Raw genomic sequence first — 26,670 nt, 5'->3', positions numbered from 1 at the left:
AGTGCCCGTTACAGAAATTTCGTGACAGCCGACAGTTGACGACTTCGCACCTGAAATGCTGAAACAGATCAACGTGTGTATTTGTGCTGTCTATGATACACGGGCGACACCATTTCGCTCTTACCCGTGCAACTGGGCCTCTTACCCTTGTAACTGGGCCCTACATTTACGGGCCTATTTATCCCACGAGCTGGGCGTCAATATGGGCCACGGCCTCACACATTTCATGAAGTGTGTAGAGTCAGACACGCCCACGCACACACAACCCCTGTAGCCGTGTGGGCGAACTCGTGCCAGCGTAGTGCTAACTTTAGTCGTTATCACTTCGAACGTTCGGTGGCTAATCAGACCGGCTAGACATGAGTTAATTATAAAATTAATTATAGAAACCCTGAACTAATTTACTATACGAATCTATTAAATCTAATTAATCTGTCGTTAGCAAATATTTACTGTAGCAACATATTGTCAAACTATGAACTAATTAGACTTAATAGATTCGTCTCGTAAATTAACAATATCTGTATAATTAGTCTATATTTAATACTCTTAATTAATATCAAAGATTGACATGGCTAAAGTATTTACATGTACTCACTCGGTCCTAAAATATTTATCATTTTTGCTTCTCCAAAATTTTGACAAAATATATATTGAAAATATTAATATTTATGGTATATAATTGATATTATTATAAAGATCTTTGAATCTTATTTTTTTAATAAATTTATTTAAAGATATAAACATTACAGACATTTCCTTCCAATTAAGTTAAACTTACTGTACAAAATGATAAATAATACGGGAGTGAGGGAGTACAGCAGAGCATGGCAAGTACCAAAAGTCCTCAGCGCTGTCGCCCAGTCGACATCGCCTGCTTTATCGGGTGGCGCGCACGCGAGTACTGTACCATGGCTTCTGCCTTTCCTCCTCTCAAGATTTTTGACTTTCAGGGGACTGCGTCTTGTTTCGTTTTTTTAATAAAAGAGGTTAGTTCATCACACTGTGCTGCATTAATTCTCTTGGACTATTGCGTGGACAAAGAAAAAAAGTCCCTATTTCCTTTGGCTTGAGCAGTTCTCATCATGTCAACAAATCTATCGTCCTCACAGAGAGTGTCATTTTCATCACTTTCTAAAAGAAGATAATTATTTCCAACTTTAACCAAAAATGAAAATATTAATATTTGTGATGTATAATTAATATTATTAGATACATCATTGAATATATTTTTATAATAAAATTATTTGAGATACTAATGTTGTTATTGTAAATCTTAGTCAAATTTAGAAAAGTTTGATCGATACAAACCTCGTAACGATATTTCTAGAGAGGGGGAAGTATTATAGTAGAAGCAGAGACAACACATGATGCAAAGTTGCGGACCTTCAATGTTTGCCCTGTTTCCTTGACTGATAAGCATGGCTGAAAGTATTATTGGCTGATTTGTTATGAGAGAAAAATATTATTCGTTAGCTGAAAAAGTACGGCTTATAAGTCAAGTGAACAGGACAGTTATCCGGTAGAAATATTAGTTGTAACAGACACATGGACCCACGTTGTTTATTAGGTACTTCCTCCATCCGGAAAAAAGAACGCAACTGTAATTTGCATGTAAGTTAAAATGGTTCTCGCTTCATCAAATTTCTAATAACTGATATTCACGTTTATGACTCTAAATTAATTTATTATAAAAATACATTTCGTAATTAATTTAATAATACTTATTGACATCATAAATATTCATAATTTTTATCTATAATTAATTAAATTAAGATAATAAAATATGACATTGTGCTAGAATTGTACTCTTTCTTGGATAACGGGAGTATCTGTTGGTTAGCTATATAGCAACTGTACATCCGTGGCACCTCTACCTGCTTTGATACTGACAAACATTGACGTGCCTGGACTATCGCGTAACATTTATTTTGTTTTGTTAAACGGTTCACCAAAACAACTTTAGTTCCACCAATAAATATGTCGGTGGAGTTGAAACTAAAAATGACTTCACCAGTGAAATAGAATTATGCCAAATAAGGCCTAATATTAGTTGCTCCTTTCATTCTAAACTATAACATTTTGATTTTTTTAGTATGTACCTTTTGCTATACATTTATCTACATTATGTCTAAATACACAGAAAAATGTAGGTAAAGCCAAAATTATTCTATCATTTGGATTGGAAGTAGTATGAGCTAACTGTCGGGGACCAATACTAGGGTACCCGAAGAGGAGGAGCTAATGACCATCAACATTGATTCATTCGAGCTGTCAAAAGCGCGACTACAGCTCCAACCGACCCCAGACATGCAAGCTCTGCCTCGTCCGACCTCTGGGTGAGGGCTCCGCCTCACCCGACCCCTGAGGGAGGGCTCCGCCTCGTCCGACCCCAAGGCCGCACACTCCACCTCGCTCGACGCTTGCGCTCTGCCTCACCCGGCCTCTAGAGGAGGGCTCCGTCTCGCCCGACCCTTCAGTTTGCCCTGCGCCACGCCTGACCCTTCGGTTTGTGCTCCGCCTCGCCCGACCCTAAGGCCGTAGGCTTCGCCTCGCCCGACCCTTAGGTTTGCGCTCCGCCTCGCTCGACCTCTGGGGGAGGACTCCGCCTCTCCCAACCCCAAAGCCGCGGACTCCGTCTCGCTCGACGGAGACCCATGTCGCCACCAACCACTTTAGGTCCAAGCATATGGGCCTAGGTCAAAGCTCTGACACCAGGAAAGAGACCAGCACGTGCCCGATGTAACATGTGGGCATGGGGGGCTATACCAGAGGGTTCACATCAAGAACAGCGTCAGATGTACCGGTGTTGTTTTACCTAACCCCCGTACGAACACTGGTAGACGCGTCAGCTCACCACGACGTTCGCTGCGACGGAATAGAACGTCATGATCGGTAGATGACGCTTGCGCGTGGCGCCAGTGGCGGACGGGGCCACGACGTGGAACTATCTCTGTTGACATCTACAGGGTCAGTGGGACCCACATAAAGGATAAGAAGGACCCGGCGGTCTTGAGGGTCATCCTCTCCCTCTCGTTTCTTCTCTTTTCCTCCGCTGTAACCCGTGTTTTCCCCTGGTCTATAAAAGAGAAAAGCAGGGCATCCCATGGAGGGGGACTAGCATCAGATCGATCTAGGCTAGACCCGATCGAACCATCACGAACCCATCGAACCTTAAACCGATCAGAACACAACACAAGCACACGACTGAGCATCAATCGAGCTCTCGGCACCCATTCACTCTTTCCACCAGAGACCTGGGGTATATCCCTCTCTCGCCCATTTGTAACCCCTACTATAAACTTTTGGTGCTAGTAACATGAGCAGCAGTGATGAAATGAATGTAGGGACATTCTGCCCGAACCAGTATAAACCTCGTATCCTCTAATCACATCATTTAAGCCAGACGCTCAATACTAGTAATTTACTCGTTGATGGTAACTCGAAACACCGACAGTTGGCGCGCAAGGTAGGGGCCTTTTACACGTTTTGACATCCACACCAAGCCTCAGATGGCTAGTCACAATGTCAGCTAGGTCTTGGGCGCGCACGTGCGCTTCGAGGACCTAGACTTCATCGTCACGACGAGGGAGAGTTGGTGCTGGCTCTCGCCACCATCCAACCTCTCTACTCCACTGGCCTCAATGCGATCGTCGAGGCACTTGAGGAGCATAGCTACACGCATCAGAGGTCTGTGCCCCTAGGAGTGACCAGCTCCTTGGCTTTGACTATAGGAGGTGCCTTTCTGGGACCCCGACCACCCTGAGAGGACCTATGCCACCTCATCTTCTCGTTTGCTAACATCATGGCACAGCTTGCTGGAGGAGAGCCACTTTCTCCAGAATACCTCATCCAGAGCGCCCCGACAGCGCTCCCATTTGGTCTCCGCAACACTGCAGAGATCGTTGGCCACCTTATGGCACAAACGCACCTTGACTATGGATCGTCAAGGGTTAGGGCGTATGACGAACAGGGAGCCGAGGCATCCCTCAAAGATGCCATGGACCAGTAAGATGAAGCATGTGATGTCGCCCTCCTTCGCTCGGCCAAGTATTAGCAAGTGTTGCGTCGGTACCACAACCGTCGAGTGCGGGGTCGGGCCTTCAACGTCGGGGACCTGGTGCTCCGCCTCGTCTAGAGCAACAAGAACCGCCATAAGCTCTCTCTGTCATAGGAGGGACCATACATTGTCGTGAAGGTGCTCCGACCAGGCGCCTATAAGCTTAAGACTATCGACGGCGAAGTCTTCGTTAATGCCTAGAACATCAAGCAGCTATGTCGCTTTTACCTTTAATAAACATACTTTCTCTTATCAGTTTCGCTTTCAAACTCTCAGATCTTTAGTGACATCTGACCCCAGCAACGGTGAGGGTCAGGCCTCGCTCGGGGGCTAATAAGAGCATATCTATCCGGTAGATAGTCTCTACGTTTCTCACATTACGACCTAGAAGCGATGGTCGTGAAAACAAACATAGAGTAAAACTGGTCAGACTATGAGAAACCTATGCCTCGGCGGCTACGACATCTTTGCTTACCAGAGTGATCAGAGTTTTTTCTACACCCCAGGCTTTTTGGCCTTAGCCACGGAAAGAGTCTGTACATGTTTAAGAGTCTATCCGCTTGGCAAACATTCTCTGTGCCCGACCCTCTCTCATGTTGAGACCTAGAAGCTAGGGTTGCAGAAATGAACGCTGAGTAAAACTAGTTGGACTATAAGAAACCTACGCCTCAGCGGCTACAACATTTTTACTCACTAGCGTGATTAGAGTTTGTTCACCCGCACCCTAGGCTTTATGGCCTTAACGATAGAAGGGGTCAAAACACACTAACCTTTTTTATACGAAAAGGGGAGAAGGGCTAAAAATCTGTTAGGCCATAATGAAATTTAAGAGCTTGTCCACTTATTACAAGTTCACCGCATGGCTCATCTACCTAACTAAATTCTTGGGGGGATGATCTTATCCTCTATCTCTACAGGAAAGCCCTATGTCAGTGGGTCACACAAGTCGATCGGACGGCTTGGCCGCTACCGAGAGATGAGTAAGGAGCAGTAGAATGCCCCATGTGGGTTATTCCTACTCCATCACGAACAACGGACCTGGATTTCACTCGAACATATCCGATAAGAGCTCCCAGAACCCATCACTCATGCCATCAAGGTAAGTCCTATGCCAGCGGATCACCCAAGTCAATTGGATGGTTCGGGCCTCTGCCGAGAGACGGTCACTCCTAATTTACGCATGTTCTCTCTTATTAATTTTGCTATCGAGCCCCCGACCCCAGCAACGGTAGGGGGTCGGGCCTCACTCTGGGCTTAGCAAGAGGGTCTATCCGATAGACATTCTCAATGTCCGACCCCTTTTCTCACACTAAAACCTAGAGGCAAGGTGTACGAAAACAAACTCTGAGTAAATCTGATTGGACCGCAAGAAACCTTCGCCCCAGCGGCTATGACATTTTTGCTCACCAGCGTGATCAGAGTTTTTATCCCCACACCCCGAGCTTTACCCTTCGCCTTCCTAGGAAGGGTTTAGATAGGCCCACCTATGGAATCTCCATCGAGGAGAGGCCAGCAGGTCACCCAAGTTGATCGGATGGGCTAGGCCGCTACCGAGAGATGGGTAAGGAGCAGTGGGATGCCCCATACAGGTTACGCCAACTCCATCACGAACGGTAGATCTATACACCATATGGACATATCCGGTAAGAGCTCCCTGAACCCATCACTCAAGCCATCAAGGTAACTTTACCAACCTCAAATTTTCTTTTTCAGTGCATGATCATTCATTCATCCATTCTCATGCATACATTCATACATACATTCATTCATTCATACATTCATTCATGCATTCATCCAAACATTCATCTCATAGATCCAAGCATTGCATATGCAATTATTGCATCACAACGCTTCACGTCGTGTCACGAAGCGGTAGTGTCTCATTCAATATGAGCGGCGACCGACCGAGGTTCAAAGGCCGGCCCACGAAGGGCTTGAGGCCGCCTCATGTCAAACAGAGCCAGGGGAGAAAAACATAGATGAGCCCCAGCGGCCCTTGCTCGACCCCACTTAGAAGTGGACAGGAAAATCATGACCTTTCTCGTTCGATCCTAACCTCGAGCCAAGCCCACAGAATCTCTATCGAGGAGAGGCCAGCGGGCCACCTGAGTCACTCTTTGGAGCGACATGGGCATCTATAGGGAAGCGGGTTAAGCAGCAGTGGAATGCCACATGTGGGCTATACCAACCCCGTCAGCGAACGACGGACCCAGATTCCACTCGGACATGTCCGTTAGCGAGCTCACTGAGCGCGACACTTGAGCCATCGAGGCAAGTGTCATTAGCTCAGTCCCTCTAGTTGTGGAAACCATAGACAGGGTGATGCATGAAACACGTCCAACCCCTATCAAGCCCAATGGGGCTCAGGGGTCAAGCCACCCAACCCTAACTCAGGAATCCAACTAACCAAGGTTCGAAGGCCGACCCACGAAGGGCTCGAGGCTACCTTGCGTCGAATAGAGCCAGGGGAGAAAAACATAGATGAGCCCCATCAGCCCTTGCCTGACCCCACTCAGAAGCGGATTGCGACATCTTGACCTTTTTCGTTCGATCCTCCATCAAGGAGAGGCCAGCGGGCCACCTGAGTGGCTCTCTGGAGCGACATAGGCATCTACTGAGAGGTGGGTTAAGGAGCAGTGGAATGCCATATGAGGGCTATGCCAGCCCCATCAACGAATGATAGACCCAGATTCCACTTAGACATGCCCATTAGTGAGCTCACCGAGCGTGACACTCGAGCCATCGAGACAAGTGCCATTAGCTCAGCCCCTTCGATTGCAGAAACCATGAATAGGGTGATGCATGAAACATGGCTAACCCCTACCGACCCCAACGGGGCTAGGGGGCTCAAGCCGCCTAACCCTAACTCAAGAATCGAACTAACCGGGGTTCGAAGGCTAGCCTACGAAGGGCTCGAGGCCGCCTCATGTGGAACAGAGCTAGGAGAGAAAATGTAGATGAGGCCTAGTGGCTTTCGCTTGACCCGCTTAGAAGCAGACAGGGTCATCTCAACCTTCTCGTTTGATCCTATCCTCGAGCCAATCCCACAGAATCTCCATTGACACGATAAAAGGTCCTTGTTTGGTTTTGGTAATTGAGTGACAACTTAGATGGACTAATTGTGTTTATATGAGATACACAGGTGATTAGTCCACAAGTACATGTGTGTGAGCAACATATGCCATGAAGGTGAAAATGGCTTGGAGATGTTGCAAAGCTCACACATGTGATGATGAAGGAGCTTATTGCACATGAGACATGACATTGAGTCGTGTGATCAAGGTGGAGCAGGCGTCAGCAGCATCGACCAGACGCTAAACAGTAAAGTGACCGAACGCACCGATGACACACTCGGTACTGACCGAATGTTGGCGGTAAATCGACTGAACGCAAGACTGTAGCGTCCGATCGAGTACAGAAAGGTTCTAGAGCGGCAAAATTGTGACCGGACGTGTCTAGTGGCATGCGACCGAATGCTACCAGTGTCTGATCAGTTGATCATGGCTCTAACGGTTGGGACGATCGGACACGTCTGATCAGGACGACCTAAGCGTCCGGTGAGTAGCAGAAAAGCGGAATTTCATCTCCAATAGCTACTTTTTTAGTAGGGCTTATAAATAGACCCCCAACCGGCCATTTGAGAAGTGTGGAGTTGAGGAAATATATCTAGGGTGTTGATACACCATTTTAGTGATCTCCTCTTGTATAGTGCTTAGTGATTCATTAGGTGATTAGCGTAGGTGCTTTTACGAAGTGCTTAGGTTGATTAGACCACCGCTTATGTGCTTGCTCTAGGTTTAGGCTTAGTGTTTAGTGAGGTTTGCATCCCCTTACCACTCGGTGCTTGCGCGTACCATTGTTGTAAATCGGAGGGGCTTGTAGTCTTACGAGATCACACCAACCACGTTTATGGTGTGGCCGCCACCGTGTACCGAAGAAAATAAGGCCCGTGGCAATTCGACTAGAAGCTTGATAGTGAAGACGGCGGGAAGCGGTCCGAGAGAGGCACACCGGAGACCCACTTACGCGTGGGGAAGGCCTAGGGCTATCCACGGAGTTACCCGACTGAGAGCTTGGCCCTTGCGAGGGATTCCTTGCAAGAGGCTCCAACAAGGACTAGGAGAAAACTTGCACGTTTCTCGATACCTCGGTAAAAATATCAAAGTCATCGACGGGAGTTTGCATATCTCTACCTTACTCTTTAGCTTTCGCATTTACATTGTTTGCGTAACTCTTTTTTGCGGTAGATATAGCAACACACTAGTACAACCGTAGTTACATATTTAGATAGTTTATCTTTTACATATGTTTTGCTAAAGTTAGAAAAAGAGGCCATAGTTTAGAGTTAGAATTTTAAGTTGCCTAATTTACCCCCCCCCTCTTAGGCGTCATAGTCACCTTCACCACCAAATCTCACGGCTATACCCCCGAGGGGTCCGATCTCGATGAAAGGGAGTCACCGTCCTCAGGTCGCGTCGTGGGTGACAAAAGAAGGCCAAGGCCCTTAGAGTCCTCCCGTTCAGAAAAGCCTTTGAAGGAGTATTCTACTCCTTCGTAGGCTCATGGGCTACTATCGGGGACCAATACTAGGGTACTCGAAGAGGAGCAGCTAATGACCATCAACATTGATTCATCCAAGCAGTCAAGAGCGCGATTACAGCTCCAACCGCCCCCTAGGCGTGCAAGCTTTGCCTCGTCCGACCTCTGGATGAGGGCTCCGCCTCGCCCGACCCTTGGGTTTGTGCTCCGCCTCGCCTGGCCTCTAGGGAAGGGCTCTGCCTCACCCGACCCCAAGGCCACGGGCTCCGCCTCGTCCAACCCTTGAGTTTGCACTCCACCTCATCCGACCCTTGGGTTTGCGCTCCTCTCGCCCTGCCCCAAGGCCATGGGCTCCGTCTCACCCGACTCTTAGGTTTGCACTCCGCTTCGTTCGACCCTTGGATTTGCGCTCCGCCTCGCCCGACCCTTGGGTTTACGCTCCGCCTCGCCCGACCCAAGGTCGCGGACTGCGTCTCGCCCGACGAAGACCCATGCTGCCACCAACCACTCTAGGTCTAAGCATATGGGCCTGGTTCAAAGTTCTGACACTAGGGAAGAGACCGGCACGCCCCGATGTAACCCGTGACCACGGAGGGCCATACCGGAGAGTTCACATCAAGAACAACGTCAGGCGTACTGGTGCTGTTCTGCCTAACCCCCGTATGAACACTAGCAGGCGCGTCAGCTCACAACGACGTCCGCTGCGACGGAATGGAATGCCATGACCGGTAGACGACGCCTACGCGTGGCGACAGTGGCGGACAGGGCCGCGACGTGGAGCTGTCCCTGTTGACATCTACAGGGTAGGCGGGACCCGCATGAAGGATAAGGACCCGGTGGTCCTGAGGGCCGTCCTCTCCCTCTTGTTTCTTCTTTTTTCCTCCGCTATAACCCGTGCTTTCCCTTGATCTATAAAAGGAAAAGCAGGACGTCCCATGGAGGATGAGTGTCATCGGAGGCCAGACCCGATCTAATCATCACGAACCCATCAAACCTCAAACTGATCAGAACACAACACAAGCATACGGCTGAGCAGCGACTGAGCTCTCAGCACCCGTTCACTTTTTTCACCAAAGATCTGGGACCTGTCTCTCTCTCGCCCGTTTGTAATCCCTACTATAAACTTTCGGTGCTAGTAACACGAGCAACAGCGACGAAATGGACGTAGGGATATTCTTATACCGAACTAGTATAAATCTTGTGTCCTTTAAACACATCATCCGAACCAGTCTGAGCCAAATGTGTAATAATAAAAATTTAATTGTTGATGGTAACTCGAAACGCCGACACTCACTATTAGCGGTTAATGGCTGAAACATGATCTAAAGAAGATGTCAAAACAGAACCGTCAAACGGAGGCGGACGGAAGCAGCACATGGAGCCAGCGCCAGAGCTATCGGCGGCGGTACACGCCCGCCTGCTGCGGCAAAAATGTGCGGACGCACAATAAAAATCCCAGCTTTTCCTGCTCTTTTAATAATCTCCCACTGCCCCTCGGCGTCGGCGCCGGCCGCGAGCGAAACCAACGACGCCACCCAAACCGGCAAACCGCCTCCTCCCCTCCCTCCCGCGGGCCTTTCGCCGCTCGCCTGAGGCCTGACTCGTTCGCGTTCCCACTCCACGCCGACTTAACCGGGCGCGCCGTATCCGGTGGGCGGCAGCCTGCGCCTTTCGGGTCGCGTCCGCGCACGCTGGGGGTGGAGGCTGGAGGGGAGGGTCCGGGCGCCTTTTCTCGCGTGTTCCGCCGAGGGTTGGGCTGAGGGAGGAGAGGAGAGGTCCGCAGCGGCCGTCCATGGCGGAGAGGCGGCCGATCTACACGGAGCCCGGCAAGCCCCGGCGGCCGCCGCGCTCTCAGGGTACGTTCCTCGATCGCTGCCCGTCCTGTTTACACAGTCTTAGCATGCGTTCCGGTTTGGACTGGGTTAGATTGGTTGCGCCCTTCCTCGGCTTCTGATTTTGTCGAGTGGTTTCTTCTGGATTTTCACGGTTCACATGTAAATTGTGTCCGGGGTTGGGTAGCGAATCCGAAATCCTCCTCTTCCTTCTGGTCCGAGTGTCCCTGCCGAAATGCCAATGATGGCGAGCAGCGACAGTCCGCGTACAATTAGCTCTCGTGTGACGGTGTCAGTATTTGATGCCGTTTCTGGTGATGCGTTCGTGTGGGTGGCACCGGCGGCTTGCTACCCTCTCTCTTGAAAATGACGTGCGAGGGTACCAACCGTCTTCAGGGAACTCACATCGAAACTCGAAAGAACCTAGTCATTCCATTTACGTGTGCCACCTGCACCGCCTTCAATCCAGAAAAACTAACCTGTATGTTTTTTCGCGTGGGAATGAAATATTTTCCTAATTCCATGGTAGTAATCTTGATCAGTTTATGCGCTTGATCACTACATGTTCTGTAAAGGAGAACCTATTCCATTTTAGCAAGAATGCTTATGACATAATAGCACCCTTTACTAGCGATTTTGGAGACCATTTGGTGAATGATATTGAAAGGGCTTGGTGAGTATTTAAACCGGACAATGGTCAACGGTCATCTGTACACCTACACCCCCTGCCAAAGCTTTAGGAAATACTTTTAAATATTAAACAATAAACAATAATTTTCTTGCCTGACATTGAAATTCAGGAAAGGTGTTAAGTTTGATGTGTTATGATTTTTGTACACATCTATGTTAGTTATTATTAAAAAAGGGCGTACCCAGTGCAGAGAGCTCCCGCTCTATGCGGGGTCTGGGGAAGGGTGTTAGTGGCAAGCCTTACCCTTGCCTGTGCAATGCGAGGAGACCGCGACTCGAACCCGGGACCTTCCGGTCACAGGCGGTAAGACTCTACCGCTTGCACCAGGCCCGCCCTTTAGTTATTATTCATGCTTAAATTCATGGAAGCTAACACTTCTGAGCCAAATTAATTGGTAAAAGTTTCTTAGCTTACTTTCATATCTATGACTGACCTAAGCTGAACCTGTACTCAGTTTTCCATATAACCCGTAATCCCTACTTGATACTTTACAATTAAGGACTACATAATTGTTGTGTTTTTTTTTTATCCTAAATTTGTCTTTTTCAATATTTTGCTAGCATTTAAACGAAGTATCCCTTGATTTTTCGTATTATGCAGACTAATTACTGCTAGCCCTTTCTCTGACAGCTACTTATTTTGTTCTTTATCTGCTGTTGCCCCATTACTATTGTAGTGTTTCTTTTTATCAATCTTCTTGTTGTAGTGTTTCTTCTGAATTCTAATTGGTATTCATACAGAGAAAACCACCAGTATTGTGGTGATATAAGTCTAGGAGCAAACAGAGGTTCTTTTTCTCCGCATAGATTAGTTTTATTTACTCACTAAATACAGTTTATGTGTTATTTCAGGCAGTGGAAATTTTTCAATTCCGTTGTGGGAAAAGAAATTTTGCACTGATGCTTGTGCTATCCCCTGGGCTAAACTGTGTGAGACCAAGAGATTGATGTCTCTGTACAAAAGTGTGGTTGATTGGGATGACTCAGCTGCATTAGAAGCCTTCAATGATGCAAAGGCGCGCTTCTGTGCTGTATATCATGGTCAACATTATGATATCCCTTTGCCTGACCCAAACATGTTTATCGATATAGTCAACCCAGATGAATATGTTGATCCTGAATTGGTGGCTGATCTGGAGAAATCACGTCGTCGTGTTCCCAGAAAAGATAATGGTGTTCCTGATGTCTGGGACTCTTTTATTTTCTCAGACAAGCCAGTTCCAGTTACAGGATGGGGTGACACGGAGACCAGCTTCACTCATGGCCAGCAGCTCTCTGCAAACTGGGACAATCAGTTAAAACACTCAGTTGAAGCAAATAAGCTGATGTTGGCAAATTGGGATTATTCTGTCAAGCAACCTGCTCAAACAATTGATCAGCAAAACTCAGGGAACTGGGAAGTGTATGAGGAACAGCAGGATCAAACCAGCAGCTGGGGGGAGCAGACGAATCCTTGCATTGCCAACTGGATCATGAGGGATGGCTCCCAAGATGCTTGGAAGCATGATTACAGCTGGGCTCCTGCTGCTATTCAGACTGATCCATGGGACAACCATCAAGGTAGCTATGAGGTGCCTGACAGCCAGGGTGTGTCATATGGACACTGGACTCACTGGAGAAGGCGAAACAATGACTTGGGTAGAAGAAACACCAGGAATAGAGGAGGCCCCATCAGCTCAAAGCCAATGAAATCAAAGTACCAAACGGATGAACACAATGGTGCAAACAATGGTTGGAGGAACTGCCGAGTAAGGAATGATATGCATTATTACTCCTATGAGCAAGCTGATTATACCAAGCAGTCACTAGCTATGTGAGTAAGAAGCTAGGGGGCTATGTGAGTAAGAAGCTAAGGGGCTTACGGCATTGAGAGAAGACGGCAAGTGCCCCTCTCTGCCGCCCACTACGCTTTGGAGGTGTCAGCAGTTTTACACCAACAATAGTAATGGTGGACATCTTCAGATGAGGTAGATTAGAGTTAGTACATCATCTGTAGGTTATGTTCCCCCTACCAGTAGATCATCTGTTGGTTATGTTCCCCCTCCCCCTAGTCCCCTTAAGCTGCTGTAGGTAGTACTAATTATCAGCCATTTGTTTGTATATATATCTGTCTCGATATCTGTAGTTTGCAGATGACCCGCCCACTACGCTTAGTTTTGGTTTATTGGCTACTTGCAGCTTCAGTGTTGCAGCAGTGAGAATAAGGATGGTGCTACTTTAATTTACATCTTCTGTGGTTATAAGAACAAATGTTTTGACTCATTTGTATGTTGATGTCGAATGTCACGACTAGAAGCTTATATCCTCTACATGGCTACATTGCTTTCTGGTATTGTGATTTTCTCCTTGTACCAATTTCCTGTGGCTCTGTGTTCTGAAGAAACGGCCATGTTCAACGCCTGCAGATTGTGTAGTTCAATTGAGAAGCTGCTAGTCGTATTTAAGTATATAAGATGCTGTGTCCCTTGGTTTGGCACATGCTATGCTTGCTTATAATGCCAACTACCAACCTTTTCCTATCGGTTTGAGTCTTTTTCTCGAACACCGATCGGTTTGAGTTGAATTAGTCGTTTGCAAGGTATTGGGAGAGCATTGTTTCGAGAGGCACGTGTAATGGTGTGTCTCTGTGAATAGTTGCTACACACAAGTTGGACGAAGACATGTTTTATGTCATGTTTGTAGAGATTGACGAGATTTACAACTTTGTAACTAACAAATTTGTTATCTGGAATTCGTGACAATCTATGGAATTGCTATCATTCAGATGCCAAATAAAAAACAGATGCAAGCTGGTCTTTTTTTTTTTTTTTTGAAAGTAAAGGTAGGAGCTCTGCCACTAAGGAAAAGTGGTTTATGTACAAGAGCGCACATGGTGTCAAACACACCAGTCATAGGACCAAACACAAATAGCCACCACTCACACACTTGTTGTTTTACCCCGCAATACACATGGCCCTACGCCTTTAAACAATATCTTCTTTGGCCAATGAGGCAACTTGTGCTGACGTTTTGTGCTCATTTTTGAAAATCCTCTTGTTCCTTTCATTCCACAGGTTTCACACAATGTAGATAAACACTCCATTAAATGTTCTGCATTCTTGCTTTGGCACCTTGGTCGCCGCATCCTCCCACCAATCGGCGGGGCACTGGGGATCTTGTTGGGGCAGCTGCACATCAAAAATTTTCCAGGATAACACCTGGCTCCGGACGGCTCTAGCAAAGGGACATAGCAGGGATAGATGCAGCCTTGTCTCCAAAGGTCCATTACACAAGACACAGTGTTCTTGATGTGGCTACACTCTCTTTTGCATGTTGTTGGCCGTGAGGATTTTGTCATTTATTAGTATCCATGCATGCACTTTGCATTTATTTTCAGCCCTTGCTCTTCAAATGAGATCAGCCTGGAACTTGTGATGCAAACCACGGAACTGTATCGTGTACGCTAAACGCGTGGACTAGTTTCCATCAGCTGTCCATCTCCAAACTATGGAGTCTTGCACTTCGGGCGTCAGCTGCACATCCTGAAGCCTGATCCAAAGGGCGACAACCGACAAATTCCTGTATCTGCACAGAAGTTGTGATTCGTGTCCTGAGGGATCGGATCCGGCTACCATTTTGTAGCTCCTGGCAAACCGCCTGTTCTTACAACGCACTAACTCGAAAAGGTGGGGCGCTAGGTATCTTGAAGCTTCAGCCTCTAGCCAATTATGGTGCCAGAAACGTGCCTTGTTACCATTCCCAATTGTTATCGTGGTTGAGGCATTGAAGAGCAGTCGGTCTCGGTCATTGCACGGCAGTTCTGTCCCCGTCCAAGGTTTTGAGTCATACACCCACTCCTGCCACAACCAACGTAGGCGCAAGGCTGTTCCTAATCTTTCCAAATCGGGCACCCCAACCCTCCCAATTCCTTTGGCCTGCAGACTGTCGACCAATTTACCAGGCAATGTCCTCCATTAGTGTTCTCCTCCCCTTTCCAAAGAAAAGATCTTATGAGTTTGTCAATTTTCTTTCTTGCCCATACCGCCAGTGGGAATACAGTGAGGTGATAGGTAGGCATTGAGGATAGCACCGAGGTGACCAAAGGAAGTCTGCCCGCTCTGTTGATCAATCTACCTTTCCAACCAGGTAGCCTCTGCCCAATGCGTTCGATGAGAGGTTGCACATGGACCTTTTGCAGGGATCTCGTGTGGAGCTACAATCCTAAGTAGCGGCACGGGAAGGATTCTCTTGTCCCTGCAAATGAGGCTAACACATGGTCTAGATCGATGTCCTGGCATCTGATCGGGTGGACTGAGCTCTTTTGTAGGTTTATGTGTAAGCCTGAGACCCTGCCGAATTCCTAGAGGATCGTCGTGATGGAGTCCAAGTCTTCCTTGATTGGGTTAGTGAATATAGCCGCATCATCAGCATACATGGAGGTTCTCCACCTAGCCGTAGGTAGAGGAAGAGCAGTAAGAACGCCTTGCTGTGTTGCCATGTCTAGTAGGCGTTGAAGGGGGTCCATACCGAGTATGAACAGCATGGGGGATAAAGGGTCACCCTGCCGAACCCATCTGATATGGTTGAAAGCTTGACCCTGGTGTCCATTTAGCAGCGCTCTCGATGGTGTCGTGCGGAAAAGGATCGAAACCCACTCCCGTCAGCGTGGTCCGAAACCTAAGGCCTGCAATACCTCGAGGCGGTAGTTCCAGCTCACCGTGTCAAAAGCCTTTTGTATGTCAAGTTTGAGGAACAGTGCCGACAGCTTCATCTTTTGCAATGTCCGCACTGTGTTATAGAAAGTTGTCACATCTATGATTAACATACAAAGGATGGTTAATTAGCACTGGTTTGTATGTACGACAGGCTTTGTTGTTAACCGTGTTATTTGATTGCTAATAACGTGTTGCCCTTGCAACTTGATTAGCTCTATATAATTGCTTGCAGCCGGCCGTTGACTAATGGCTTTTACAAGGACGTGGTTCAGGTTCTCTAGTTGAATGCTCTGCAGGTTGTTAACTCAATGCATGAATCTGCAGCTTCGGTCCACTACAATTGTGATAATGAAATAAAATTCATCCACAGGGTCAGATAAACTAATATGGCATCACTAAGTAATACATATAGTAGAGCAGTAGTTGACAAGAATGCGTATAAACTAGACTCCCACACATTGGTTCTTCAGCACAAAGTTCTTGGCAGCTGCGAGACTGTTCTTCGTTGGTGAAGAACTTGAACAGATGGATGCCCAACAAACTCTCCGTCGTCGGTCACCGTCCGCTGTAGCACACGTCTGGCGGCAAAGTGTGCCTCTCGGATCCTTAATGCCAACCTTCTAGCACAGAAGGTGCTTGTGTCCAAGTGGGAACTCACCGCCTCACAGCCGTCGGATAACCAGGCAGTGGCAGACTTCCAGTGGTCATTTCAGGGCCTGCTCGACTCCACAAAAAGGGCCGCATTTCGCGCGCTTATGAAATTCGACATGGCGGGGTTCGAGGAGGCTTGCCAGTCTCGTTGGCACCTGCCCAATTGGTTGCATAACTTTCATGTAATGTAATTTAAGTTAGGTTTATTCAGGTCATGTTGGCTTCCATCCTTCCACTGTAATCTATGGATTACTTGAGGATGTTGTAATCAGTTAAACTTTGCTTCTACTTAATGAAATACGTGTCACAAGGACACGCTCGGGAAAAAAAAGAATCCAGTAGAAGGAGAAACAAGCTATGCTCGTAACTCCACATTTCAGGTGCGTCTTAGTCGACAGAACTTGTTTGTTAATACAAAATCTTAAGGTTAGAGGTCAGTTAATATGGCATCACTAAGTAGAACTGGGTAAGATATTCTTCAACTTGATCGATTTCTTAAGGTTAGAGGTTAATTAGCTCATCTAGGTTCTCCCTTTTCAGAAGTCAGCGTTATTTCGAATTCCCTGGTTGATAACAAACAGTTTAACTTCGACCTGTTCGTAAACTGATTTAGACAGAACAAGCCATTAACTCGTTGATTTTGATAAGCAAAAGATGGAACAGAAAAACTTAACAACTCGTGTGCACAGAGTGCAGAGCAGATGAGATTGAAGCCACAGATAGAAGAGCCCATCATGAAACTGTGTGGCAACTCCACACCCCTTCCCAGAAGCGATGGTGATTGCGGACCTTGGCTGCTCTTGTGGCCCCAGCGCACTCACCTTGCTGTCGATGCCATTCATCGCCAGTGTCTTGAACTCCAACAGCCACGGCCTGAGCTGAGCCTGCTCCTCAACGATCTTCCCAGCAATGATTTAAACACTACAGTCAAGCACTTGGTAGCGTTCCAAGAAAGGAAAAACATTGACAAGGGTGAGCACGGTTTCTCACCATTTGTCATGACTAGTATTGTGCCTGGGTCCTTCTATAGTTCTATGGATGACTGTTCACTACTGGATCGGTGCATCTTGTCCTCTCATCAAATAGCTTGCACTGGCTTTCAAAGCTAGTATCCACATATTCTCTGTTCCGTTACGGTAGTATCAACTACTTTTATTTAAGCTTAATGTTTAAGACGCGGTAACTGGTAGGTACCTGTAGACCTACTGAAGAATGGCATTCCGATGTACCATAGCGACGAGCAACTATGGCGGAAAACACGGCCCGTTGTGCTTGATCCTTATGCCCAGCAATTTAGAAAGGACCTTCTTTTGTTCTTGGAGTGCAGGGCGTAGGAGATGGTTCCTGGAGGAAGGTTGATTGTTTCCTTGACTGGAACACAATCTCCGGCTTCTGCCAGCGATGGATCAGCTCAACAAATATGGGAGTTCATAGCCCGTATTTTAGACGACATGGCATCAAGGGTATGAATTTGCTGGTTTATATATCCTATAAAGGTTTTTTGGACCTCACTACAGGAAATTCAACTCAATGTTTTATTATTCCTGAGTTTCTTGCTGCAGGGTGTGCTTGATAAGCAAAAATTGAAGGCTTTCTACATACCAGTATATTCGCCGTCTGAGAAAGAAGTAAAGGAGATAATAAAAGAGCAGGGATCTTTCTCCATTAATGAACTTCAAGTGCATGACAGTATAGCTGGTGTGAACAAAGCAGTGATCAGCCCCAAGATGATGGCATATGCGCTTAGGGCTGGCATTGAGCCAATAATACTGAACCAATAATCCCTGTTCGCTTGAACTTATCAGCCGGCTTATCAGCTAGAATCTACAGTATTTTTCTCTCACAACAAAACAGCTTTAGCCGGCTTATCAACCGGCTTATCTATCAGTCGAACAGAGCCAATTTGTCAACACAGCAGAGAAGTTCAACCGTCAAGCTCTCTTACAAAATGAACTTACCAAGAATCCTAGGGTTTTCCTTGCTCTTTCTCTTGAAAGGCAGAGTTGATGACTAATTCAACAGTTTTCCATTTGTGTTGATTTCAAGATTTACTTATCTGGCTTCAAAAATTGAGGGGGTTATTATATATTTATTTCTGTTGTTTTCACATGTTAATAATAATGACTTCATTATACAAACAGGCTTTCAGTAAAAAATTGTGCGTTGTCGTGGCACAGAGAATTATGCCAGTTTTTTACTACTAGCTTAAAGTTTTGGGTTAAACTATTAATGGAACTAAGATACGCTTTGTTTGCAATGCCAAAGCTGTGCACTCGTTTGTCTTTATGATGTTATTATCTTATACAGCATGCAAAAAGCGTTAAATATGACAGTAAAAAACGTTAAATATGAACATGGGAAAAAACCTTGTGAAACTTCACAAACATGATAGGGAAGCGATGTAATCTATGTGCCCAGCAGTTACACAATAATTTTAATAGCAACTCCATGTGGAGCATAATGCAGCAGAGGATGTCGGGAAACAGGGATATGTCAATGTCGTAGTTTTTTTTTCTTTTTTAGTCATGTGTTCTCTTCTTTGTTGAAGTGTGAGCTAAGTGCTCTTGTATCCTTTTAGCTATCTATACCCTTCATGGGTATAGAGGCCATACTAATGAATCCATCATATTATATCTAAAAAAATGTGGACTAAGAGTAACGCCATGTGAAGCAAAATGCAGAGTTATCAGTTATGTGGACTAAGCTGACCCTTTGTCTGGTGGTCATGAATACGGGTAAATGCAAGTAGACATATATGCATAGAACAAATATAGTAGAACAAAGTTAGTTCCTTCGCAAAACACTCTAAATTCAAGATGCCAAATTGGGAATGTAAAACAGTGAAGTAATTCGGTGGGATGTATTCACGAGGTATAAGAACATCAGCTAATTGCTCTAGGCTATATTTTAACTTCACGAACACAACGTGAATAGGCGATCCACTACCTCCACAGACCACAAGAGACCACGCGAAGTACCACCACCTGAGTTTGAATAGTTTTCAGCCTACATAAAATCTTTCTACAAAGTCTTTTTATTTAGGACGATGCTTAAACTTCATGCTTCAGTTGTCAAGTAGCTGAGAGATGCATCGGTGCCTACAACTTCAGCACAAGGCCAATTGGACTGTGATCGCTGAGCGATACATCTGGCAGAGTGTAGGAATCATGGACCTTGTCGGCAATAGACTCTGACGCAAGAAAGTAATCCAGTCTCCAGCCTGTTAATATTTAGATCAAAAGGTGAAAACAGATCATTATATATTTCCAGCAAAGAACAAAAAAGCCTACGTAAAGAGGAGATAGTTCTATTACTACTACTAGTAGCCTGTTCAAAATAATAATAATTACGATTGATAGTGTCAACCAAAATAATGAGGCCAGGGGACTGCTCCGTCGTTGTAATTTAGTTGAAATGCAAAGACAACCAAATTTGAGAAATTAAGTTGCTGGATAATCACCCCAACACACTACACGATACCTTTGTTGGTAATGCGCTGGTTTTCACCCCAGAAAGTGTAGGCCACAGCATTCGGGTGTTGTTTACGGAATGTATCAATAAGGCCTTTGCTAGTGAAGTTCTCCTCAAATGACTCCCTCTCTTCAATTGTGAAACCTGCAGCCTCGGTTTTTGCCTGAAAAAACAGATTTGAAATGAGTTATCCACCTAAAGGCCATGGCAAGGGACTGGTACAACAAGAAAGAAAACTGGGAAGTAAATGGGAACTCAAATAGACTGTTTTATGCACAGATATTATCCTAGAGCAAACAGGTGACTTCCTTGTTTAACTTTTAGCAACAGTGTATATTCAATATCAAGCTATGGAGAACTGACAAGTTCAAGGCTATTTTTTGATGTCAGGTTCTGGATATGCCTGTTTTGTAGTATATCTTTTAGAGTTTTCTGTTATGTGTTTATTCTTTTATCTTTGCTGAAAAAGATTATAAGCTTTGTGTACCTATGATTCTATGGAACATGGTACTGGCATGCTCATGGACAGATCTCAAAGTATTTCCTAGCACCGATATAAAAAAAGTATTTCCTAGCACATTAGAAAAGTTATACTGTAACCCTGACAAGGGAAGATGCCAATAAACACAATTTGTATTTCTGCCGGGCCAGAGAAGGACGCTTGTAACATAAACTTCTGCTTCCTTCTTAATACAAATGATACGCAATGCTCTTGCGTATTCGAGAAAAAAAGTTTCTCCGAAATTTTCTCAGAATGAGGAACCATACATGTCAGAGGACAAAAAACAATTAAGAGAACAATACTCACAAGTCACAAGGATTTGAAAGGCAATTGTGTTTCATATCTAATTGTTCTTTTAGTAGATAACAATATTTAGACACGACACGCTAGAACATCCTAAACAAAAACTTGCTTCTAACTACAGCATGGTATACCTGCCTATCATGTTCTCTAGAGGATATAACAGCTCTTATGTGAAAGTATGTACTAAAAAACAGGAGGCATATCTCCTCAGAAAGGGGAAAAAAACATCTGCAATTCCCCTTAATTTTTTTTGTGACTTCCCCTTAAAAAAAAATGGCACCTATAACAATGTACATATATTATATAGATCCCCAAAAAAGTTCCATTGGTCTTTTATGGTATTCTGTCATTGAGAACCATGAAAAGAGAACAGTAGCATGTGCAAACGTTTGGACAATGTTTCTAAGGAAAGGGTGAGCAAGTACACTTACTTGAGGATTGTGAATGTCAATACTTTCACGAGCACAGTTTAGATCCCCAGCAACAATTACTGGTTTGGAACATTCCAGTTTCTGCAGACCAAAAGCTCATCTCAGTTGCACTTTGCAAAGTTATATCTCAAGGGACAAATTGAGAAGTTGGAGTACAAGCCATGGTGTAGAACAACACAGAATAAGAATAAAAAGCACAGTACAGCTCCTCAATTGACATAAAAATAACAATGGGTCATACTAAATAAGGACATTGGAAAGTTAAGTGGATGCACCTTTATGAAGTCGCTAAAGCATGGATCCCAATCATTGACCCTGTAATTCTGAAGACCAAGAGGCAACAAAACAAAATTAGATATGCTAAGCAATTGCAGCGCAACATAAATGAACACTAACAATATAAAGGAAAAATAGATTTTACCAGTCTACGTAAACCACGGCTAGAATTTGGGATATAGGCGTTGACCAAGTAAAAATCATCAAACTCCAAGGTACTAAGCCTGCCTTCCTGATCATGCTTGTTAGTCGCTGAATTCTCACTCTTGGAAGTAGCAGAATTCTTACTCTCATCGAGAGAGGATGACACTAGGAGTTGGGACAATTTTCTGGTTTACTTCTCAATGCCATGCCAACCCAAAGGGTTGGGGATACATATTTATAGGCTGCTAGCCAGCCAAGCATATGCCAAGATGCTAGTCTAAGATGCTGTCCTAGATGCTAAGATGCTAGTCTAAGATGCTGTCCTCTAGTCTAAGATGCTATCCTATACTGTCCTAAAAACACAAAGACCACAACAGCCCCACAAAAACCACAGCAGCCAGACTTATCCATCATTCTCTCCCTAAGTCCTGTGCGTCGTCTTGTGGGAAAGTTGAACCATCCCGGTCCTGGAGCAGATCTCAAGGAACTTGATCCTCCCAAGGGGCTTGGTGAGCAGGTCCGCAAGCTGGTCCTTGGTGTTGATGTAGTTCGCCTTGATGCTCCCTTCCTCAAGACAGCCTCGGATGAAGTGGTACCTCACCCGGATGTGCTTGCTGCGTTCATGGAAGACGGGGTTCTTTGCTAGGGCCATAGCGGACTTGCTGTCCACCCTGAGCTCCACCGCTCTAGTGTCTCTGCCGAGGAGATCACTAAGCAATCGAGCGAGCCAGAGCGCCTGAGTCGAAGCGGTGGAGGCCGCTATGTACTCGGCCTCGCAGCTGGACAGGGCCACCACCTGCTGCTTGACCGACTGCCAGCTAACGAGGCACTTGCCGAGGAAGAAGAGGATCCCGCTCGTGCTCTTGCTGGTGTCGATGTCGCCGGCGTGGTCGCTGTCGCTGTACCCGACGAAGTATGCCACCCTAGGGCACCTAGGGTAGTAGAGGCCGTGGTCGAGAGTCTCCGCAACGTAGCGGATGATCCTCTTCACAGCCTGCTGGTGCTCCGTTGTCGGTCGCTGCATGAACCGACTAACGTAGCCGACGGAGAATGTCAGGTCCGGCCGTGTGTGGGCGAGGTAGCGAAGGCTCCCCACAAGATGTCGGTATTGCGTAGCGTCCACCTCCTCCGTCGTGCTGTCGCGGCTCAGCTTCAGCCTCTCCTCCATTGGAGTGAGAGCTGGGTTGCAGTCGGTGAGCCCAGCTAGCTCAACGACGTGCTTGGCGTAGGCGGTCTGTCGAAGCGTGATCCCGGAGTCATCCTGGTGCACCTTGATTCCTAGGTAGAAGGAGAGAGGCCCCATGTCACTCATCTGGAAGGTGGCCTTCATCTCTTCCTTGAATGCCGCCACCTCCGCATCCTTGGTGCCGGTGATCACCAAGTCGTCGACGTAGACAACCACCAGCAGAGCATTACCTCCACTGCCCCGTCGGTAGATGGCCGCCTCGTACGGGCTTTGCTCGAAGCCCATCCCCTTTAGCGTGGAATCCAGCTTGGCATTCCACGCCCTCGGTGCCTGCCGCAAGCCATAGAGGGCCTTGCGCAGGCGGAGCACCTTGCCCTTCTTGTCGGGGATCGCAAATCCCGACGGCTGGTGCACATAGACTTCCTCCTTCAAGTCGCCGTTAAGGAACGCCGACTTGACGTCCATGTGATGAACACGCCAGCCCTCCTGGGCAGCTAGCGCAAGGAGGAGTCGCACGGACTCCATCCGTGCCACGGGAGCAAAGGCGTCGTCGAAGTCGACCCCCTCCTGCTGCACGAAACCTCGTGCCACCAAGCGAGCCTTGTGCTTGACGATGGCACCGGCTTCATCCCTCTTCAGCTTGTACACCCACTTAAGGGTGATCGCGCGATGACCACGAGGAAGGTCAGCAAGTTCCCAAGTGCGGTTCTTCTCAACCGCATCCATCTCCAACTGCGTCGCGGCGCGCCATGCCACGTGTCTCTCGGCCTCTGCAAACGACCGAGGCTCGCCGTCGTCACACGCAAGGTGCAACTGCGCCTCCAGGTCGTGAGGCACCGGTCCCGGCACCGGCTGGTCGCCGAGAAGGTTCTCCATCGTACGGTACCGCAACGGCTCGCCGTCGTGGTACGCGTCGACGCGCTCCTCGTCGTGAGAGAGCGGAGTAGCGAGCTCAACCGGGCCGTGCTCGACACGAGCTGGTGGTGGAGTAGACGTGCCCAGAGTGGTGCCTGTCGGTGCTGGAGTGCGTGGCGTTGCCGGCTGTGGTGGAGCCGGCGAAGAACTCATCGTAGTCGAGGTTCTGGCTGGAGAGCGTGGTGCTGTCGGAGTAGCAGGCGCCAGGGTCGGTGGAGGCTCGGGGACTGGGGTAGACGTGCTCGCCGAAGAAGAGCCGCCTACTCCCCCAGCTCCCTCGAAGTGGACGTACTCGACAGAGAAGTCGTCGTACGTCGGAGCCGAGCCATCGTTCACCGCCTTGTCCCACGCCCATCCTCGCCCTTCGTCAAACACAACGTCGCGCGCCGTGCGCACACGCTGTCTTCGGGTCGAGGATGCGGTAGGCCTTCGAGCCCTCCGCGTAGCCGATGAACACTCCCGGAGTGCTCCTGTCGTCGAGCTTGCAGATGTGGCCAAGCTCCTTGGCGAACGCGAGGCAGCCGAAGACCCGCAAGTGGGAGACCGCCGGCTTGCGCCCATGCCAAGCCTTGTACGGCGTCCTGCCGTCGAGCGCCTTGGTAGGCGAGCGGTTGAGGATGTAGACGGCCGTCACCACCGCCTCTCCCCAGAAGACAGCCGGCATCCCCCTCTGCTTGAGGAGGGCCCGAGCCATCCCCAGAACCGTCTGGTTGCACCGCTCGACGACGCCATTCTGCTGCGGGCTATACGACGCGGAGTAGTGGCGCTGAATGCCCTCGTCAGCGCAGTACGACGCGAATTCAGCCGCCGTGAATTCGCCGCCGTTGTCGGTGCGCAGCACGCGCAGCTTGCGGCCGCACTCCGCCTCCGCAGCAGCCTGCGCGCGCCTGATGGCGTCTGCAGCCTCTCCCTTGCTACCGAGGACCATCACCCACATGTAGCGGGAGAGATCGTCGACGAGCAGCAGGAAGTAGCGTCGTCCTCCCGGTGTGGCCGGTGTCACCGGGCCACACAAGTCCCCGCACACAAGCTCGAGCCTCTCCTTGGCTCGAAAGCTAGCCCGCTGTGGAAAGGGGAGTCGCCTCTGCTTCGTCAACACGTAGACGTCGCAGAGCTGCTCCACATGGTCGAGGCACGGCAGGCCTCACACCATCTCCGTGGCACTGAGCCGCTTCATGGCCTCAAAGTGAAGGTGGCTGAAACGCTCGTGCCACTGCCACGCCTCGTCGTCCCGACGAGCAGCGAGATAGAGGGGTTGTGCCACCTGCACGTTAAGGACGTAGAGTCGATTTGCGCTTCTGGATACCTTGGCAAGAAGGCGACGACGATGATCCCAAATCCTCATGACTCCGTCCTCAACCACCACGCGCGAACCGTTCTCATCCAGCTGTCCCAAGCTGATGATGGAGTTCCTCAACGCGGGGATGTAGTAGACTCTGGTGAGCAGCCTGTGCTCACCAGACATGGTGGTGAAGATGACGGAGCCGACGTCCTTGATCTCCACGCCGGAGGCATCCCCAAACTTGACGGAGCCTCGGACGCTAGAGTCAAGCTCGGAGAAGAACTCCCGTCGACCGATCATGTGATGGGTGGCGCCGGTGTCGAGGCACCACCCGTCAGTCTTGTCGTTGCCGGAGCTATCGCCGAGGAGGGCGTGTGCTTTTGGCTCGTCGAGGTGGAGGAGAGCCGCTGCGGCCGGTGCCGCTGGAGGTAGCTCAATGCTTGCATGTGCCATGAACAAAGCCGGCTCCTCCTCCGCCTGTGCGACGTGGGCCTGGCCGCGTCGTGGCTGTCGGTAGTCCTTGGCCCAATGGCCGAGCTGGCCGCAGTTGCGGCATGCGTCGTCTCGTGCCGGCTTGTGCCTACCGGCAGCGCCGCCCTGGGCGCCTCCGCGGGCATCACCCTCGGCACGTCCTCGCGCCCCGGCCTGGGCGTCTCTGCGCGCCTTGCGTGGCTTGCCACGCTTGCGGCCGCCTGTCGCGGAAGAAGGCTCCCCCTTCTTCCTATCACCTTGGCTGGCAAGCCACTGCTCCCAAGTGAGAAGGAGCTTCTCGCCAGTGGTGATGGGCCCCGAGAGAGACAGTGGCTCATCGCTGTCGACGACCTTGAGGCGACCTATCGCCTCCTCGATCGACATCGTGGAGAGATCCAGCAGGGACTCGATCGAGTGAGCCATCTGCTTGTACTTCTCGGGGACGCAGCGAAAAAGCTTTTCGATAGCTCTCTCCTCGCCGTAGGTGTCATCGCCGAACTGCACCATCTTCTGCAACAGTGTTGAGACGGAGAGCAAAGTCATCAACGTCCTCACCTGGCTTGAAGACCAGGTTCTCCCACTCCTTGCGAAGTGCCTGCAGTGTGGACTTGCGGGCACGGTCGCTGCCAATGCGTGCCGCAGCGATGGCGTCCCAAGCCTCCTTGGCAGTCCGCTTGTTGGTAAGCGAGAACTGCATCTCGAGCGGGACTGCAGCGATGAGGGCATCCAGCGCCCGTCGATCTAGGTCGTAGTCGACGTCGCCGTATCGGACTGCCTCCCACATGTGCCGCACCTGGAGCTTTACCCTCATCACCGCAGCCCACTCGACGTAGTTGGTCTTGGTGAGGGTAGGCCACCCACCGCCGGGACCGACGTCCCTGACAACAGCCTGGAGCCCGTGATAACCGCGGTACCGATCCAGGGAGAGAGAGCCACGCTGCCTGTGAAGGCCGCGCTCTCCATCGACCCGTCGGTACCGATCCGGGGAGAGAGAGCCACGCTGCCTGTGAAGGCCGCGCTCTCCATCGACCCGTCCGCCACCGTTGCCGTGCGCGCCTCCTCCAGGAGCGCCGACGCCGTGCGCGCCCCCTCCAGGAGCGCCGCCAGAGCGTCCGCGCCTGTCTGGGCTGCCGCCGCGCTCGTGGGGCGTGCGCGGCTGCCCCAGGAGCGCCACCGCCGTGTGCGCCTCCTCCAGGAGCGCCGCCAGCGCGTCCGCGCCTGTC

The 26,670-nt window shown here is 48.7% G+C and overlaps 3 protein-coding genes across 3 annotated transcripts; 2 read left to right on the top strand and 1 right to left on the bottom strand.

Annotated features, from left to right (window-relative positions):
* The first annotated feature begins 9,969 nt into the window (after window positions 1-9,969).
* On the top strand, window positions 9,970-13,408 carry LOC136459265 (uncharacterized). Its single transcript, XM_066459140.1, has 2 exons — window positions 9,970-10,455; window positions 11,974-13,408. Exons 1-2 carry the CDS (start codon window positions 10,392-10,394, stop codon window positions 12,936-12,938), a joined length of 1,029 nt encoding a protein of 342 aa, XP_066315237.1. The 5' UTR covers window positions 9,970-10,391; the 3' UTR covers window positions 12,939-13,408.
* Window positions 13,409-17,803: 4,395 nt separating this feature from the next.
* On the top strand, window positions 17,804-18,247 carry LOC136461091 (jasmonate O-methyltransferase-like). The gene is made up of 2 exons (XM_066460541.1): window positions 17,804-17,929; window positions 18,029-18,247. Exons 1-2 carry the CDS (start codon window positions 17,804-17,806, stop codon window positions 18,245-18,247), a joined length of 345 nt encoding a protein of 114 aa, XP_066316638.1.
* Window positions 18,248-19,258: 1,011 nt separating this feature from the next.
* LOC136461090 (DNA-(apurinic or apyrimidinic site) endonuclease, chloroplastic-like) lies at window positions 19,259-26,144 on the bottom strand. Its single transcript, XM_066460540.1, has 7 exons — window positions 26,003-26,144; window positions 21,943-21,946; window positions 21,595-21,769; window positions 21,449-21,496; window positions 21,174-21,254; window positions 19,947-20,100; window positions 19,259-19,686 (listed from the first exon to the last, which is right to left on the bottom strand). The coding sequence occupies exons 1-7, from the start codon at window positions 26,142-26,144 to the stop codon at window positions 19,565-19,567; spliced, it is 726 nt and encodes a 241-aa protein (XP_066316637.1). The 3' UTR covers window positions 19,259-19,564.
* Window positions 26,145-26,670: the final 526 nt, after the last annotated feature.

This window comes from Miscanthus floridulus, chromosome 6, assembly GCF_019320115.1.
Source record: "Miscanthus floridulus cultivar M001 chromosome 6, ASM1932011v1, whole genome shotgun sequence".
Lineage (NCBI taxonomy): Eukaryota > Viridiplantae > Streptophyta > Magnoliopsida > Poales > Poaceae > Miscanthus > Miscanthus floridulus.
Note: the sequence above shows the minus strand (reverse complement) of the source record. Positions and strands in the feature narration are given on the sequence as shown.